This window comes from Salvelinus fontinalis, chromosome 6 (assembly GCF_029448725.1).
Source record: "Salvelinus fontinalis isolate EN_2023a chromosome 6, ASM2944872v1, whole genome shotgun sequence".
In the NCBI taxonomy this organism is placed as follows: Eukaryota; Metazoa; Chordata; class Actinopteri; order Salmoniformes; family Salmonidae; genus Salvelinus; species Salvelinus fontinalis.
Window position 1 is genome coordinate 21,393,541 of NC_074670.1, and position 20,517 is coordinate 21,414,057.

Here is a 20,517-nt window from a genome sequence, read left to right on the forward strand (position 1 = left end):
TTCAAGCGAGACCTGGTCCAACAGCAGCAGGGGGAACAACGTTTCAGACAAAACAACTTAGATACACTAACACAACATTAAACAAAACTATAGACACACATACAGTACAACTATTACATAAAGAAACACAAATGTCATAACAAAATAAAAAACAGCTGTCCTAAAGACAATTACACGCTTCTATGATATTTACGTCGACCAAGTGTTTAAACTCCACCAACATGACTAGATTATCAAATTTTTAAATGTTCAGGAGAGAATTCCAGGATCACTGAGTTGAGTAACTTTAACTATTTCCACCATGACCTATTCTAATTCTTGGTACTGTTATAAGCAAATGAGAATGTGACCGTTTATATATATTTACTGAACAGATTTTTTTTTTTAAGCAGATAGTGGCATTTTACCCAATATGGCCTTATAAATCAGTTTATACCGATGTCTAAGCCTACGCAAGGTCAATGACGACCAGCCAGGTTAGTGGTTGAAGCATATATATATATATATATATATATATATATATATATATATATATATATATATATATATATATATATATATATATACTGCTCAAAAAAATAAAGGGAACACTTAAACAACACAATGTAACTCCAAGTCAATCACACTTCTGTGAAATCAAACTGTCCACTTAGGAAGCAACACTGATTGACAATACATTTCACATGCTGTTGTGCAAATGGAATAGACAAAAGGTGGAAATTATAGGCAATTAGCAAGACACCCCCAATAAAGGAGTGGTTCTGCAGGTGGTGACCACAGACCACTTCTCAGTTCCTATGCTTCCTGGCTGATGTTTTGATCACTTTTGAATGCTGGCGGTGCTTTCACTCTAGTGGTAGCATGAGACGGAGTCTACAACCCACACAAGTGGCTCAGGTAGTGCAGCTCATCCAGGATGACACATCAATGCGAGCTGTGGCAAGAAGGTTTGCTGTTTCTGTCAGCGTAGTGTCCAGAGCATGGAGGCGCTACCAGGAGACAGGCCAGTACATCAGGAGATGTGGAGGAGGCCGTAGGAGGGCAACAACCCAGCAGCAGGACGGCTACCTCCGCCTTTGTGCAAGGAGGAGCAGGTGGAGCACTGCCAGAGCCCTGCAAAATGACCTCCAGCAGGCCACAAATGTGCATGTGTCTGCTCAAACGGTCAGAAACAGACTCCATGAGGGTGGTATGAGGGCCCGACGTCCACAGGTGGGGGTTGTGCTTACAGCCCAACACCGTGCAGGACGTTTGGCATTTGCCAGAGAACACCAAGATTGGCAAATTCGCCACTGGCGCCCTGTGCTCTTCACAGATGAAAGCAGGTTCACACTGAGCACATGTGACAGACGTGACAGAGTCTGGAGACGCTGTGGAGAACGTTCTGCTGCCTGCAACATCCTCCAGCATGACCGGTTTGGCGATGGGTCAGTCATGGTGTGGGGTGGCATTTCTTTGTGGGGCCGCACAGCCCTCCATGTGCTCGCCAGAGGTAGCCTGACTGCCATTAGGTACCGAGATGAGACCCCTTGTGAGACCATATGCTGGTGCGGTTGGCCCTGGGTTCCTCCTAATGCAAGACAATGCTAGACCTCATGTGGCTGGAGTGTGCCAGCAGTTCCTGCAAGAGGAAGGCATTGATGCTATGGACTGGCCCGCCCGTTCCCCAGACCTGAATCCAATTGAGCACATCTGGGACATCATGTCTCGCTCCATCCACCAATGCCACGTTGCACCACAGACTGTCCAGGGGTTGGCGGATGCTTTAGTCCAGGTCTGGGAGGAGATCCCACAGGAGACCATCCGCCACCTCATCAGGAGCATGCCCAGGCGTTGTAGGGAGGTCATACAGGCACGTGGAGGCCACACACACTACTGAGCCTCATTTTGACTTGTTTTAAGGACATTACATCAAAGTTGGATCAGCCTGTAGTGTGGTTTTCCACTTTAATTTTGAGTGTGACTCCAAATCCAGACCTCCATGGGTTGATAAATTTGATTTACATTGATCATTTTTGTGTGATTTTGTTGTCAGCACATTCAACGATGTAAAGAAAAAAGTATTTAATAAGAATATTTCATTAATTCAGATCTAGGATGTGTTATTTTAGTGTTCCCTTTATTTTTTTGAGCAGTATATATATATATACTATATATATATATATATATATATATATATATATATATATATATATATATATATATATATATATATATATATATATATATATATATATATATATATATATACTGTATATATAACATCACTAAAATCTAAGACCACCAGTAATGTACATCGTACCAGCTCCTTCCTGGCCTCCAGAGAAAAACAAGCCTTATGAAATGTGTAGACAGTTGGCTAACGCTATATCTGGGCTACCGCTAATCCCATAGCATCACATGTAATTCATTGCTAATGTTAATGCTATATGTGTAGACAGTGAGGTGGTGAAGCCCTACACGCCAGTCGAGGAAACACTGGTACCAGCTACACTGGACTCCACACAGGGGACTGCAGCCACTGACATCTTCCTCATGATCAAAGTCTACCCAGATGGAGTGTTGACTCAACACCTAAACAACCTCAACATCGGTAAGTCTGAGGCCCCCAGTAAACCTCACTGTTACAGCTAAGTGGGTTGTTCAAATGTTATTTATCACATACACCGAATACAACTGGTGTAGACTTTACATTGAATACCCAATAATGGAGCTATATACAGGGAGTACCAGATCAATGGGGAGCTATATACAGGGAGTACCAGATCAATGGGGAGCTATATACAGGGAGTACCAGATCAATGGGGAGCTATATACAGGAAGTACCAGATCAATGTGGAGCTATATACAGGGAGTACCAGATCAATGGGGAGCTATATACAGGAAGTACCAGATCAATGTGGAGCTATATACAGGGAGTACCAGATCAATGTGGAGCTATATACAGGGAGTACCAGATCAATGGGGAGCTATATACAGGGAGTACCAGATCAATGGGGAGCTATATACAGGGAGTACCAGATCAATGGGGAGCTATATACAGGGAGTACCAGATCAATGGGGAGCTATATACAGGGAGTACCAGATCAATGTGGAGCTATATACAGGAAGTACCAGATCAATGGGGAGCTATATACAGGGAGTACCAGATCAATGGGGAGCTATATACAGGGAGTACCAGATCAATGGGGAGCTATATACAGGAAGTACCAGATCAATGGGGAGCTATATACAGGAAGTACCAGATCAATGTGGAGCTATATACAGGGAGTACCAGATCAATGTGGAGCTGTATACAGGGAGTACCAGATCAATGTGGAGCTATATACAGGGAGTACCAGATCAATGTGGAGCTATATACAGGAAGTACCAGATCAATGGGGAGCTATATACAGGGAGTACCAGATCAATGGGGAGCTATATACAGGGAGTACCAGATCAATGGGGAGCTATATACAGGGAGTACCAGATCAATGGGGAGCTATATACAGGGAGTACCAGATCAATGGGGAGCTATATACAGGGAGTACCAGATCAATGTGGAGCTATATACAGGGAGTACCAGATCAATGTGGAGCTATATACAGGGAGTACCAGATCAATGGGGAGCTATATACAGGGAGTACCAGATCAATGTGGAGCTATATACAGGGAGTACCAGATCAATGGGGAGCTATATACAGGAAGTATCAGATCAATGGGGAGCTATATACAGGGAGTACCAGATCAATGGGGAGCTATATACAGGGAGTACCAGATCAATGTGAAACTATATACAGGGAGTACCAGATCAATGTGAAACTATATACAGGGAGTACCAGATCAATGTGGAGCTATATACAGGGAGTACCAGATCAATGTGGAGCTATATACAGGGAGTACCAGATCAATGTGGAGCTATATACAGGGAGTACCAGATCAATTGGGAGCTATATACAGGGAGTACCAGATCAATGTGAAGCTATATACAGGGAGTACCAGATCAATGGGGAGCTATATACAGGAAGTATCAGATCAATGGGGAGCTATATGCAGGGAGTACCAGATCAATGTGGAGCTATATACAGGGAGTACCAGATCAATGGGGAGCTATATACAGGAAGTACCAGATCAATGGGGAGCTATATACAGGGAGTACCAGATCAATGGGGAGCTATATACAGGGAGTACCAGATCAATGTGGATCTATATACAGGGAGTACCAGATCAATGTAGATCTATATACAGGGAGTACCAGATCAATGTGGAGCTATATACAGGGAGTACCAGATCAATGTGGAGCTATATACAGGGAGTACCAGATCAATGGGGAGCTATATACAGGATGTACCAGATCAATGTGGAGCTATATACAAGGAGTACCAGATCAATGTGGAGCTATATACAGGAAGTACCAGATCAATGTACAGAGGTACGAGCTACTTGAGGTTGATATATACATGATGGCAAGGTAAAGGCACCCGATAGATAATAATACGAGTAAAGTAAAGAAATATATGATTGTTAGTGAGTAGGTTGTGTGAGGTTTGTGTGTGCGTGCGTGCGTTTGTTTCTGTGTGTGTTCATGTGCTGTGTGTTCATATGTAAGTGGAATAGACATTGAGGTCAAGTGTACATCAATCTGCAGGTGGCTTAGCCACGCTGTGGAATACTAATGTTTCAGAGAAGTGAGCAAGGTTGGCAACAACAACAACATGAAATAAAAGAGCACGTCAGAAACCGGAGGGACGTTTATTTTTCTTCCAACCAGGATTGATTAGATAACCTTTTGTTTACCATAAAGTCATTTACATGTTTGCCTGCTGCGTGCACAAGTAGACTAGGTGACAAAAGTTCTTGACTCCTGTGTGTCGATTAAAATAAAAAAACTCTTTAACCACATTTAGTATTTAAAATGCATTACACAAGCATTGATTATGATAGGGTACTGCATTTACATGACCGTTAGTAATAACATTATTATGACGTTAACATTCACAGGGAGGACTATACTATTACCATTGTGATTAGGGATATACTTATGATTAATAGTAGCACTTTCCAATTCTATTCTCATTATGTATTTTGAGTATTAAATGTCAGATGTTAGTTAGGGCTGGCACAATTATCGTATAATCTTGTTACCAACAATTATGGACAATTATCAACTTTTATATTCAAGTAGATAATTGTATTTCTAAATGAAATGGGTACATTTGGTAGTCATTTTACGAGCAGAACGGCACGGTCGGGAGGAGAAGCTTTATTTCCAAACGTTTGAAGCGGTCCAAACTAGAGGGCGACCGATTAATCGGAATGGCCGATTAATCGGGGTCGATTTCAAGTTTTCATAACAATCAGAAATCGTTTTTTTTGGGCACTGATTTGCCGTTTAAAAAAAAAAAATTATTATTATTATTATTTTTTAATTATTAATTTTTTTACACCTTTATTTAATCTTTATTTAACTAGGCAAGTCAGTTAAGAACACATTCTTATTTTCAATGACGGCCTAGGAACGTTATGCCTCAGATTTTTAACCTTGTCAGCTCGGGGGATCCAATCTTGCAACCTTACAGTTAACTAGTCCAATGCTCTAACACTGATTACATTGCACTCCACGAGGAGCCTGCCTGTGTCGCAAATGCAGTAAGCTAAGGTAAATTGCTAGCTAGCATTAAACTTATCTTATAAAAAACAATCAATCAATGACTGTCATTGCTCCAATGTGTACTTAACCATAAACATCAATGCCTTTCTTAAAATCAATACACAAGTATATATTTTTAAACCTGCATATTTAGCTAAAAGAAATCCAGGTTAGCAGGCAATATTAACCAGGTGAAATTGTGTCATTTCTCTTGCGTTCATTGCACGCAGAGTCAGGGTATATGCAACAGTTTGGGCCGCCTGGCTCTTTGCGAACTAATTTGCCAGAATTACGTAATTATGACATAACTAGGTTGTGCAATGTAACAGGAATATTGTGCAATGTAACAGGAATATTGTGCAATGTAACAGGAATATTGTGCAATGTAACAGGAATATTGTGCAATGTAACAGGAATATTCTGCAATGTAACAGGAATATTGAAGGTTGTGCAATGTAAGGTTGTGCAATGTAACAGGAATATTTAGACTCATGGATGCCACCCGTTAGATAAAATACGGAACGGAATAAACATTTTGTTTTCGAGGTGATAGTTTCCGGATTAGTCAAAGGTATATGGTTTAGAGAGAAATAGTCGACGCGTTATAATTCCTGTAATAACTTGCGGCTGAACTTGAAAGGGGTTCCTTCGTTATTTTACCGTTCATGTCTTCCATAGATAATGTGTTGATCTACTTCAAATAAGGTCTGTTTTTCATGCAGGCTTAAACCGCCTCGACGTTCTGATACCCGTGTAAATCTCACTAGGATAAGGTAACGTTTGTCAACATATTTTCATAAATCCACTCTACAAAAAAATGTATCTTCGCTTATATGTTGCCAATATTGATCAGAGTTACCTTGTCCTATGGATATCTACACAGTTATACAATTGGCAAGGGGGTGTAAGCCTACACGAAACACAGACCTTATTTTAAGTGAATCTGAAAATATCCTATGGAATAAATGAAGGAACCGCTTTTCAGATTTTGCTAGAAGGTGTCATGGGAATTATGACTCACACTTTGGTCGTCAATTCTTACCATGCCCATTATTAAAATAGGATTTCCTGCATATAGAAATGACAGTTTTTGTTTTCAACATTCATCACAGGTAACTTAAACTCTATTTTTATTCAAACAGTTGAGAGTATTTGTCTCCTAACCAGATCTTCAGTATCATTGTCACTTCAGAGCTGTGTGTGTGTATTTATGTATTATTTTAAGTTAAAATAAGTGTTCATTGTTCATTCAGTATTGTTGCAATTGTCATTATTACAAAAATGTGTGTGTGTGTATGATATACACTGCTCAAAAAAATAAAGGGAACACTTAAACAACACAATGTAACTCCAAGTCAATCACACTTCTGTGAAATCAAACTGTCCACTTAGGAAGCAACACTGATTGACAATAAATTTCACATGCTGTTGTGCAAATGGAATAGACAAAAGGTGGAAATTATAGGCAATTAGCAAGACACCCCCCAAAACAGGAGTGATTCTGCAGGTGGTGACCACAGACCACTTCTCAGTTCCTATGCTTCCTGGCTGATGTTTTGGTCACTTTTGAATGCTGGCGGTGCTCTCACTCTAGTGGTAGCATGAGACGGAGTCTACAACCCACACAAGTGGCTCAGGTAGTGCAGTTCATCCAGGATGGCACATCAATGCGAACTGTGGCAAAAAGGTTTGCTGTGTCTGTCAGCGTAGTGTCCAGAGCATGCAGGCGCTACCAGGAGACAGGCCAGTACATCAGGAGACGTGGAGGAGGCCGTAGGAGGGCAACAACCCAGCAGCAGGACCACTACCTCCGCCTTAGTGCAAGGAGGTGCACTGCCAGAGCCCTGCAAAATGACCTCCAGTAGGCCACAAATGTGAATGTGTCTGCTCAAACGGTCAGAAACAGACTCCATGAGGGTGGTATGAGGGCCCGACATCCACAGGTGGGGGTTGTGCTTACAGCCCAACACCGTGCAGGACGTTTGGCATTTGCCAGAGAACACCAAGATTGGCAAATTCGCCACTGGCGCCCTGTGCTCTTCACAGATGAAAGCAGGTTCACACTGAGCACATGAGCATATGTGACAGACGTGACAGAGTCTGGAGACGCCGTGGAGAACGTTCTGCTGCCTGCAACATCCTCCAGCATGACCGGTTTGGCGATGGGTAAGTCATGGTGTGGTGGCATTTCTTTGTGGGGCCGCACAGCCCTCCATGTGCTCGCCAGAGGTAGCCTGACTGCCATTAGGAACCGAGATGAGATCCTCAGACCCCTTGTGAGACCATATGCTGACACATGCACATTTGTGGCCTGCTGGAGGTCATTTTGCAGGGCTTTGGCAGTGCACCTCCTTGCACTAAGGCGGAGGTAGTGGTCCTGCTGCTGGGTTGTTGCCCTCCTACGGCCTCCTCCACGTCTCCTGATGTACTGGCCTGTCTCCTGGTAGCGCCTGCATGCTCTGGACACTACGCTGACAGACACAGCAAACCTTTTTGCCACAGTTCGCATTGATGTGCCATCCTGGATGAACTGCACTACCTGAGCCACTTGTGTGGGTTGTAGACTCCGTCTCATGCTACCACTAGAGTGAGAGCACCGCCAGCATTCAAAAGTGACCAAAACATCAGCCAGGAAGCATAGGAACTGAGAAGTGGTCTGTGGTCACCACCTGCAGAATCACTCCTGTTTTGGGGGGTGTCTTGCTAATTGCCTATAATTTCCACCTTTTGTCTATTCCATTTGCACAACAGCATGTGAAATGTATTGTCAATCAGTGTTGCTTCCTAAGTGGACAGTTTGATTTCACAGAAGTGTGATTGATTTGGAGTTACATTGTGTTGTTTAAGTGTTCCCTTTATTTTTTTGAGCAGTGTATATTATATATATATATATATATATATATATATATAAACACATTTTTTTTATTATTATAAATCGTCCGATTAATCGGTATCTGCTTTTTTTGTCCTCCAATAGTCGGGATCGGCGTTGAAAAATCATAATCGGTCGACCTCTAGTCCAAACCATTCGTTTTTGCGATAGGGATGTCACCAATGCTGTTGTATTTAGTATGTCATAGCTAATATTCAAAGATCCATTACAAGCTCAAAACATTTTTCAACAAAAAAGACAATTATGGCAATGACTGTGGTCATTTGCAAGACAATTTATCGTTACCTAAAATTCTATAATCGTCACAGCCCTAGTTAGACCCTATCTTTTTCTCTCGTTTCTATCTTTCATCCTGTATCCTTTTGTCACCTCTCTCTCTCTCTCTCTCTCTCTCTCTCTCTCTCTCTCTCTCTCTCTCTCTCTCTCTCTCTCTCTCTCTCTCTCTCTCTCTCTCTCGCCTCTCTCTCTCGCCTCTCTCTCTCGCCTCTCTCTCTCTCGCCTCTCTCTCTCTCTCGCCTCTCTCTCTCTCTCTCGCCTCTCTCTCTCTCTCGCCTCTCTCTCTCTCTCGCCTCTCTCTCTCTCTCGCCTCTCTCTCTCTCTCTCGCCTCTCTCTCTCTCTCTCGCCTCTCTCTCTCTCTCTCTCTCTCTCTCGCCTCTCTCTCTCTCTCTCTCGCCTCTCTCTCGCCTCTCTCTCTCTCTCTCTCGCCTCTCTCTCTCTCTCTCTCTCGCCTCTCTCTCTCTCTCTCTCTCTCGCCTCTCTCTCTCTCTCTCTCGCCTCTCTCTCTCGCCTCTCTCTCTCTCTCTCGCCTCTCTCTCTCTGTCTCTCTCTCTCGCCTCTCTCTCTCGCCTCTCTCTCTCTCTCTCGCCTCTCTCTCTCTCGCCTCTCTCTCTCTCGCCTCTCTCTCTCTCGCCTCTCTCTCTCTCTCTCTCTCTCTCTCTCTCTCTCTCTCTCTCTCTCTCTCTCTTTCTTTCTTTTATTCATACATCAGCAGAAGTAGGCACTATTCAGATAAATCAATTACGGGGGGGAGAGATTGCTCAGCTCCCAAACAGGATTGATGGTGTAATTAGTTTCTATTTAAAAACTCATAAACAGGTTGTTTTATCTCATCTATCATCCCGACCCTTTCTCAGAGTCCAGCCTTTTACATAGTCAGGGTGCCAGAATATAACCCTTCTTTCCTTTCCACCCACAATGAATCAGATTTCCTGGCCTTTGTCTTTTATCTTGTCCTCTTAACAGTGGAATCAATACAATCTAAATCCATGACCTTCTCCTTACTGGAAAAGTAATTGTCCTACCAGTTCATCTGCACAGAAGTGGACAGGAAAATAGATGTTTCTTTATCTTTCTGTGTTAACTACGCTCAGTGACATGGCTTCAGGCTATGTAATTGTCCTAATCTGACCCCCATTACCTGAATATATCCTAGTGTTGAGTGATGTGTGTGCGTGTGTGGTTGCCTGGCGATGCAGGCCCAGCTGCAACATTGGGACAGATAGAGGATGTTTATTTCCCAGTCAGTCAGTTAAAGAAGAAAAACATTCTCCATTACAACGGTACCATGTGCCTTTCACTGATATACAGTACATCTAGATAACACCTAATAACAAGGACTAGCTGTACAGTACAAACAGGAACCTCATGAACGAGGAAATGGATAGCTGATGGTAGGGAATGAACAGACACTGTGTTCTGTATTCATTATTAAAGCTATCCTGATTTGTACTCCTTTAAAAAAAAACATTTATGTGTTATCTGTTTTTGCTTATTCTTGTGTTTGTGTGGTTTCTCAGCTTAATGGGTTTCCTTCTCTCCTCTTCCCTGGTTGCCTAGGTGACCACCTGTCTGTCAGCAGTCCGGATGGTCCGTTCAGTCTCCGCCTCCTGCGTGAGGTCACTCAACTCTATCTGTTAGCAGCCGGCACGGGGTTCACGCCCATGGCTCGAGTGATCCGATTGGCCCTCCAGGACCTGGGCTCACTCAGGTGAAATACACTGTCATGGCTCCACCCAGAAACAACCCCTAGTATAGCCCCTCCCCCCTAAGCACTTCATGTAGATATGAACGACTTGGAAAGGTATAAGCAGTATGGAAAATATTCTGCCTATCCTGTCAAATATACTGCTGAATTGTTGATCCCGTTCTTTCAGATATGTTATGCAGAGTATTTCATTTCTACTTGTGACTGAATAGAAACTGTAGGAGGCTGTACTCTGACTGCTGTGCTATTGCAAGGCTGTCGTTGTTCTCTTTCTGAGGATGTGTATACATTGTGAAGGACAAGGCTGTCACTGTTGTCTTTCTGAGGATGTGTATACATTGTGTAGGACACGTCTGTCACTGTTCTCTTTCTGAGGATGTGTATACATTGTGAAGGACAAGGCTGTCACTGTTGTCTTTCTGAGGATGTGTATACATTGTGTAGGACACGTCTGTCACTGTTGTCTTTCTGAGGATGTGTATACATTGTGAAGGACAAGGCTGTCACTGTTGTCTTTCTGAGGATGTGTATACATTGTGAAGGACAAGGCTGTCACTGTTGTCTTTCTGAGGATGTGTATACATTGTGTAGGACACGTCTGTCATTGTTCTCTTTCTGAGGATGTGTATACATTGTGTAGGACACGTCTGTCATTGTTCTCTTTCTGAGGATGTGTATACATTGTGAAGGACAAGGCTGTCACTGTTGTCTTTCTGAGGATGTGTATACATTGTGTAGGACACGTCTGTCATTGTTCTCTTTCTGAGGATGTGTATACATTGTGTAGGACACGTCTGTCTTTGTTCTCTTTCTGAGGATGTGTATACATTGTGTAGGACACGTCTGTCATTGTTCTCTTTCTGAGGATGTGTATACATTGTGTAGGACACGTCTGTCATTGTTCTCTTTCTGAGGATGTGTATACATTGTGAAGGACAAGGTTTTTCTGATGGCATTAGATCTTTGTGTGTTCTAGGAAAACCAAGCTGATGTTCTTCAACAGACAGGAAAGAGACATCCTGTGGCACTCTGAACTTGACGGCCTCGCAGCTGAAGATGAGAGGTGTGTGTGGTCATTCTGAGGTTGGCTGCGTTAGATGTCAGCAAGACTGACCCTCTGGTGAATCTAATCATTAGTGTGTGTGTGTGTGTGTGTGTGTGTGTGTGTGTGTGTGTGTGTGTGTGTTCTTGCCCCGCTCCAGATGTCTTTGATTGCATGTCTTCATGGTGTGTGAATACTCCCCATCATTACCATCTTGACTAGATTCTTATGTAAAGCAGCATTAACACATACATGTTACTGTACATGTAGTCTTGCTGCTAGGCAGAGAATGTTCTTTCGTGATCTCTGTCAGTGTACAGTATGTTCTGATGAACTGTCTGTCAATTGGTAAGGCAGAAGATACATTTGTTTCTTACATTCTATGGTTCCAGGTGGAGTATGTTCTGTCAGAGCCATGTGATAGGTTCTATTCTGCTCTATTCTATGATTCCAGGTTCCAGGTGGAGTATGATCTGTCAGAGCCATGTGATAGGTTCTATTCTGCTCTATTCTATGATTCCAGGTTCCAGGTGGAGTATGATCTGTCAGAGCCATGTGATAGGTTCTATTCTGCTCTATTCTATGATTCCAGGTTCCAGGTGGAGTATGATCTGTCAGAGCCATGTGATAGGTTCTATTCTGCTCTATTCTATGATTCCAGGTTCCAGGTGGAGTATGATCTGTCAGAGCCATGTGATAGGTTCTATTCTGCTCTATTCTATGATTCCAGGTTCCAGGTGGAGTATGATCTGTCAGAGCCATGTGATAGGTTCTATTCTGCTCTATTCTATGATTCCAGGTTCCAGGTGGAGTATGATCTGTCAGAGCTATGTAATAGGTTCTATTCTGCTCTATTCTATGATTCCAGGTTCCAGGTGGAGTATGATCTGTCAGAGCTATGTAATTGGTTCTATCATTACCATCTTACCATTCTGCTGTTCTATTCTGCTCTATTCTATGATTCCAGGTTCCAGGTGGAGTATATTCTGTCAGAGCCATGTGATGGGTGGACAGGCAGGAAGGGGCGGGTTGAGGCCTCCATGCTGACTGGCTTCTTGGTTAGGCCTGAAGACTCAAAGGTCTTTGTGTGTGTGTGTGGCCCCTCAGACTTCACCGAGCTGACTGTGGGGTGAGTGACACTCCACACCCCTCTACACACTCCAGTTAGGCATTTAGCTGGGCGGCAAGTAGCCTAGTGGTTAGAGCGTTGGACTAGTAACTGAAAGGTTGCAAGATGGAATCCCCGAGCTGACATGGTAAAAATCTGTCGTTCTGCCCCTGAACAAGGCAGTTAACCCACTGTTCCTGGGCCGTCATTGAAAATAAGAATTTGTTCTTAACTGACTTGACTAGTTAAATAAAGGTTAAATAAAAAATACAAATAAAAATGTCTAAATATAGAGGCCATGCTGTATGTTTTTATGTTAATGTTGATTTAGTAGATTCAAGCTATTTCAGGCTATGTAGTGCAAGGAAGTTAACTTGTATAACATTGGATAACTTTTCATAACTTTTCCCACCTTTAGGCTTTCTGACTCCCCCTCTCACTTCTCTCAATCTCCCCCCTCTCTTTCTCAGGTTGGTGAGACAGCAATGTTTCAGTGAAGAGGAGATTTATGTGTTCCAGGGCTGAGCATCAGTCTCAGACCTGACATATCTCAACCTTACAGCCTGAGGGGTGTGTGTGTGTGTGTGTGAAAGAAGACACACTTTGTGAGAGAGTGTCTGGGAGAGAAGATATGTTGTTAGGCTGCTGGTCAATGTGTTTTTTGGCACAATGTCTTTCTATGCACTGTAGACTGAACTGATGGACCTGACTCCTGTGGATAGCAGCGATGCCAGAGACCCACAGAGGCTCTTTGAATCTGGAAGGAAAGCAGCTCTGTCTCTCTCTCTCGCTCCTTCTCTGTGTGTGTCTCTGTCTCTCTTTCTCTGGTGCTTTGAAACACGGATGGACAGTCATTCTCTCTGGTCGCTTAGGACGTGACCCCTGGGCTCTCTGAGCTGGTGAATCACACACAAAGGATGAATGGCCAATTACCCAGCAGCACTGAACCCTCAGGTCAACATCATCAGCTCACTGTCTGTCTATGTCTGTACCAGAGCTTTTTGAACCATCCTGTTCTTGTACACTCCTCTGCTCTGACCACAGAGAGGGAGGTCTGGGGTTGTTTATGAGAGGTCACTAGCATGACCACAGAGAGAGAGAGATCACTACCATGACCACAGAGAGAGAGGTTTGGGGTTGTTTATGAGAGGTCACTACCATGACCACAGAGAGAGAGGTCACTAGCATGACCACAGAGAGAGAGAGAGAGGTCACTAGCATGACCACAGAGAGAGAGAGAGGTCACTAGCATGACCACAGAGAGAGAGGTCACTAGCATGACCACACAGAGAGAGAGAGAGGTCACTAGCATGACCACAGAGAGAGAGAGGTCTGGTGTTGTTTATGAGAGATCACTAACATGACCACAGAGAGAGAGGTCTGGTGTTGTTTATGAGAGATTACTAACATGACCACAGAGAGAGAGGTCTGGTGTTGTTTATGAGAGATTACTAACATGACCACAGAGAGAGAGGTCTGGTGTTGTTTATGAGAGATTACTAACATGACCACAGAGAGAGAGGTCTGGTGTTGTTTATGAGAGATTACTAACATGACCACAGAGAGAGAGGTCTGGTGTTGTTTATGAAAGATTACTAACATGACCACAGAGAGAGAGGTCTGGGGTTGTTTATGAGGAGTTCTGATCATTAAATCTTCCTTTTGTTGAAGAAGTAATGAGCATTTCCAGCCTGTTGTTGGCATATACCCTCCTACAGAGAGTTATTATTATTCAGATAGTTGTTTAGGCTGTGCTGCTGCTGTTCGTCTGTTCTGCAGCCTGTGGTTCTGTTTGAGATAGACTGATGGTTAAGCAGACCAGTCTTCAGAATCTGTACTTTTACTCTCTCCCCCTCTTCTTGCTCTTTTATCTCTCTCCCTACCCTCTCTCTTTCTCTCTCACAGATTGTTGTAGTACTCACAGTAGGTGATACATACCAATGGGAATACATTACGCAATACATTACACACCTACGTACACACCTACGTAAATGTATTTAAATAATTAAATAATATTTTTATTATATGTATTTAATTCATTAATACCTCTGATTAAGTGCTTGATGTTTGATGCAGTTAAATGATTCTAAAATGCGTCCGGGAATCCTGACCATGTGTCCTTTACTCTTTCTCACTCTTGTGAAATACATGAGGTTGGTAAGGTACCAACTATCGTGATTTCTCCTGGAACATCAAACTGCCAGACCGAACTATGTCAATCCTGCAGAGTTGTTCTATGCTAAGAGTGCTCCCTCTTATTAGGTTAATAGCGGAGCTACATCTTACCAGAGGGGCTCTTATCTGGCCGTTTCCAGCTGCCAGCTGCCTCTTTAGATATATCCTTTCAGGTGTCATTACTGAGTCAATCTGGGTGGAAATGGAACAAAATGTCCATGAAGTTGAAGGTGTATTTTCATGAAATCTCGTAGATGTCGTTTTGAAGGAAGAAACTTTTATATTGGACATTGGTATCTATTAAGGATGTCCATGAATGAATGTGATCTTGGCCTTTTCACATTTAAAAAAAATCTAATTTATACTCTGTAGAACGTATGAAAGGTGCCATTTAAAAACCTTACCCTGCGTGGCATTTACTTTTTAATAACATCAAAGTACATAATCTCACACAAAATGAATTGCAGCATTTCTTGCCATTGAACATAGCAGTTTCAAAGATCACACCTGTCAACGTAACACACAAGGCCATGCTACGTGCAATACAATAAGTCAAGCTTCTATGGATGAAAAGTACTTGATGAAAGTACCACTTTGTTTTTGTCATGCGAAACAATGACTGAAATGTGTTGGGTTCTGGTTTTTAAAGAAATACACAAGCTGATTATTTCGATGGGTTTTGTAGCTCATCTAATGTTGATCTAACCACATCTCTTTGAATGCATATCCAGTTTTGTACATCATGCACATTATAACAAGCATGTCAGTCATATGAGCTGTCCTGAAGCAAATTATAACATGCACTAAACATTCAGAGCCCTGGTTGTATTGTGTTCGGTAGCTTCTGGCTGAAATGTACTACAGTCAATTCATTCATTAAATCCTTCACCTCAGGGAAGAGGCAATTCAAATGTGCAGGGGAATGATATCCCAACCACACCAGGAAGTAGAGGATTTTAAAGACTTGCACTGAAAGACACATATGCAAAGCTGCAATTATCCAAGGAAAAATACACCCTGCAGTCTCTCTCGCTTCACTCTCTGTGTCTGTCTGTTTCTCTTCGCCCCCATCTGCCCTCCGGACCGTCTATACACACACACAGTGTTATCTTAGTAAATGGCATCATGTTGGTGGCCAGCCCTTCGCTGTAGGTATAGGAGTATAGGTTCCCCACCCACTAGGCAATATGATGAAATTGCATGTCTTGGCAGATGAAAATCAAAGGTCTCCATAGATGAAAAACACTGTGTGTGGCTCTGATTCTCAATGAGCTTTACGGTATCTACCTTCAGGAGGGGGTGTAGAGAGCGAGTCTGTCAACGGGAGTGTAATAGCTTTGGCATTAGGAATTTTAAGTGGTTAGCATCAATGGAGGGGGAGGTGGCTTCGCAGGGCGAGGGCACGTTCTAAGTTGTACATGGGGTACTTTCAAGGGAAATAATGTAGAGGGGAGGTCACATTGATATCTACATCTGTTGTCATGGCATTACAGATGCAATCCAGTGAATTTGGTTTTACTGATATGACATATGTAGTGCAAATAGCATGTTGTTCCAGACAGGCGAGAAAGCCCCCATCCAGTCTAGCAGCAGCAGCTCTATGATTGACTGAAAGCTGAGGGGAATTGTGTAGGAGGTGAGGAGAATACCAGTACTTGACACACAGACTGGTGCTTGAGACTGGAGTGGCACTCACTATCTGTCGTCTGCCACCACCACTAACATTACTCACTGTCACCACCTCCAATAACTGCTGCTGCATATATTGATCTTGGTTGGGCATTACAAGCCTCCATTCACTGTAGTGTAGCTGAAAGAAAATACAAATGAGTGTGTTGATTCATATCAATATATCCTATATCTATCAATATCCTATATAGCCCAGCAATATCCTATATCTAGCAATATCCTATATATCCATCAATATCCTATATATCCTATATCTATCAATATCCTATATATCCCATCAATATCCTTTATATTCTAGCAATATCATATATATCCTATATATCCCATCAATATCCTATATATCCTGATCACCTGATCTAGAACTCCTCACAATCAAATGTCGACCGCATTATCTACCAAGGGAATTCTCTTCGATCATAATCACAGCCGTATATATTCCCCCCCAAGCAGACACATCGATGGCCCTGAACGAACTCTATCTGACTCTTTGTAAACTGGAAACCACACACCCTGAGGCTGCATTCATCGTAGCTGGGGATTTTAACAAGGCTAATCTAAAAACAAAACTCCCTAAATTCTATCAGCATATCGATTGTGCTACCAGGGCTGGTAAAACCCTGGATCATTGTTATACTAACTTCCGCGACGCATATAAGGCCCTCCCCCGCCCTCCTTTCGGAAAAGCTGACCACGACTCCATTTTGTTGATTCCAGCCTACAAACAGAAACTAAAACAAGCTCCCGCGCTCAGGTCTGTTCAACGCTGGTCCGACCAATCTGATTCCACGCTTCAAGACTGCTTCGATCACGCGGATTGGAATATGTTCCGCATTGCGTCCAACAACAACATTGAAGAATATGCTGATTCGGTGAGCGAGTTCATTAGGAAGTGCATTGACGATGTCGTACCCACAGCAACGATTAAAACATTCCCAAACCAGAAACCGTGGATTGACGGCAGCATTCGCGTGAAACTGAAAGCGCGAACCACTGCTTTTAACCAGGGCAAGGTGACCGGAAACATGACCGAATACAAACAGTGTAGCTATTCTCTCCGCAAGGCTATCAAACAGGCTAAGTCCCAGTACAGAGACAAAATTGAGTCGCAATTCAACAGCTCAGACACAAGAGGTATGTGGCAGGGTCTACAGTCTATCACGGATTACAAAAAGAAAACCAGCCCCGTCGCGGACCAGGATGTCTTGCTCCCAGACAGGCTAAATAACTTTTTTGCCCGCTTTGAGGACAATACAGTGCCACTGACACGGCCCGCTACCAAAACCTGCGGGCTCTCCTTCACTGCAGCCGAGGTGAGTAAAACATTTAAACGTGTTAACCCTCGCAAGGCTGCAGGCCCAGACGGCATTCCCAGCCGCGTCCTCAGAGCATGCGCAGACCAGCTGGCTGGTGTGTTTACGGACATATTCAATCAATCCTTATCCCAGTCTGCTGTTCCCACATGCTTCAAGAGGGCCACCATTGTTCCTGTTCCCAAGAAAGCTAAGGTAACTGAGCTAAACGACTACCGCCCCGTAGCACTCACTTCTGTCATCATGAAGTGCTTTGAGAGACTAGTCAAGGACCATATCACCTCCACCCTACCGGACACCCTAGACCCACTCCAATTTGCTTACCGACCCAATAGGTCCACAGACGACGCAATCGCAACCACACTGCACACTGCCCTAACCCATCTGGACAAGAGGAATACCTATGTGAGAATGCTGTTCATCGACTACAGCTCAGCATTTAACACCATAGTACCCTCCAAACTCGTCATCAAGCTCGAGACCCTGTGTCTTGACCCCGCCCTGTGCAACTGGGTCCTGGACTTCCTGACGGGCCGCCCCCAGGTGGTGAGGGTAGGTAACAACATCTCCACCCCGCTGATCCTCAACACTGGGGCCCCACAAGGGTGCGTTCTGAGCCCTCTCCTGTACTCCCTGTTCACCCACGACTGCGTGGCCATGCACGCCTCCAACTCAATCATCAAGTTTGCGGATGACACTACAGTGGTAGGCTTGATTACCAACAACGACGAGACGGCCTACAGGGAGGTGAGGGCCCTCGGAGTGTGGTGTCAGGAAAATAACCTCACACTCAACGTCAACAAAACAAAGGAGATGATTGTGGACTTCAGGAAACAGCAGAGGGAGCACCCCCCTATCCACATCGACGGGTCAGTAGTGGAGAAGGTGGAAAGTTTTAAGTTCCTCGGTGTACACATCACGGACAAACTGAATTGGTCCACCCACACATACAGCGTTGTGAAGAAGGCGCAGCAGCGCCTCTTCAACCTCAGGAGGCTGAAGAAATTCGGCTTGTCACCAAAAGCACTCACAAACTTCTACAGATGCACAATCGAGAGCATCCTGTCAGGCTGTATCACCGCCTGGTACGGCAACTGCTCCGCCCACAACCGTAAGGCTCTCCAGAGGGTAGTGAAGTCTGCAGAACGCATCACCGGGGGCAAACTACCTGCCCTCCAGGACACCTACACCACCCGATGTCACAGGAAGGCCATAAAGATCATCAAGGACAACAACCACCCAAGCCACTGCCTGTTCACCCCGCTATCATCCAGAAGGCGAGGTCAGTACAGGTGCATCAAAGCTGGGACCGAGAGACTGAAAAACAGCTTCTATCTCAAGGCCGTCAGACTGTTAAACAGCCACCACTAACATTTAGCGGCCGCTGCCAACATACTGACTCAACTCCAGCCAGTTTAAAAATGGGAATTGATGGAAATTATGTAAAAATATACCACTAGCCACTTTAAACAATGCCACTTAATATAATGTTTACATACCCTACATTACCCATCTCATATGTATATGTATATACTGTACTCTATATCATCTACTGCATCTTGCCATCTTTATGTAATACATGTACCACTAGCCACTTTAAACTATGCCACTTTATGTTTACATACCCTACAGTACTCATCTCATATGTATATACCGTACTCTATACCATCTACTGCATCTTGCCTATGCCGTTCTGTACCATCACTCATTCATATATCTTTATGTACATATTCTTTATCCCTTTACACTTGCGTGTATAAGGTAGTAGTTGTGGAATTGTTAGGTTAGATTACTTGTTGTTATTACTGCATTGTCGGAACTAGAAGCACAAGCATTTCGCTACACTCGCATTAACATCTGCTAACCATGTGTATGTGACTAATAAAATTTGATTTGATTTGATTTATCCTAACTTTTTAGTTTATGTGCTTCACATCCTTTTTATTTAATTAGAACTCATTTAAATGTCATTAGTTTTTATCACTGCTCCAGGCGTCAACCTTGTAGGCTCATTCTCTCTGCTGCAATGTGGAAACAATGTAGCAATGAACATGTAAATATAGCTTATGGTATGGCCGGTACTTCAATGGTGAATTATATCTGTTTTTCTGGGTTGGAGAGAAGTTTGTTCTTGAGCAAATCAATCAATCAATACTGGCCCCTTAACATTCAGCTTAGTGCTTCCCAGATCCGTCCACTCCAACGTACAGCTGATGTGACATAGTGGAGAAGAGAAGAGTATCTTTAGAGAGATTCCATTAGACCAGATGCATGTTTTATTGAGCTGCTTCCTTTATTGAGATGTCTGATCCACTTTGGACATGAGTTCATGTGAACTATTACACACAGAATTATTCATCATTTTGAAGTGCACGACCACCACTCCCCAGCGATGTGGAGCTTGATCCCTGCTTCATTTGTCATCTAATTGTGATCCCCTCACTGTGTGAGTTCCACACAACAGCAGCTTTTATCAGGAGACAAGAAAGGTTTACTCCTCCTGAGGCCTCCTCCCACTGAGTTAGGTCTTTGATGACACAACTCCCCCTCTGGCTTAGTGCAGTTGTGACCAGCGGGAGAGGGAGAGAGGCTTTGCTGAAACACTTAAAATGATGGGTCTATAGCTAAAGCAGGTTTTCTTGTTCTTTCTGTACAGAGAAACAGGAACTAAAAATAATCTAATTTC

General features: G+C 43.4%; 1 protein-coding gene across 1 annotated transcript in view; it reads left to right on the forward strand.

Moving 5' to 3' along the window:
• The window catches only part of LOC129857331 (cytochrome b5 reductase 4-like), a 31,981-nt gene extending 17,298 nt beyond the window's left edge, over positions 1 to 14,683 (forward strand). Inside the window, exons 12-16 of the mRNA XM_055925463.1 lie at positions 2,438 to 2,593; positions 10,360 to 10,510; positions 11,484 to 11,570; positions 12,517 to 12,678; positions 13,128 to 14,683. Of these exons, the coding sequence (XP_055781438.1) occupies positions 2,438 to 2,593; positions 10,360 to 10,510; positions 11,484 to 11,570; positions 12,517 to 12,678; positions 13,128 to 13,182 (611 nt within the window). The 3' untranslated portion in view covers positions 13,183 to 14,683. The remainder of the gene's footprint in view (positions 1 to 2,437; positions 2,594 to 10,359; positions 10,511 to 11,483; positions 11,571 to 12,516; positions 12,679 to 13,127) is intronic.
• The last annotated feature ends 5,834 nt before the right edge of the window (positions 14,684 to 20,517 follow it).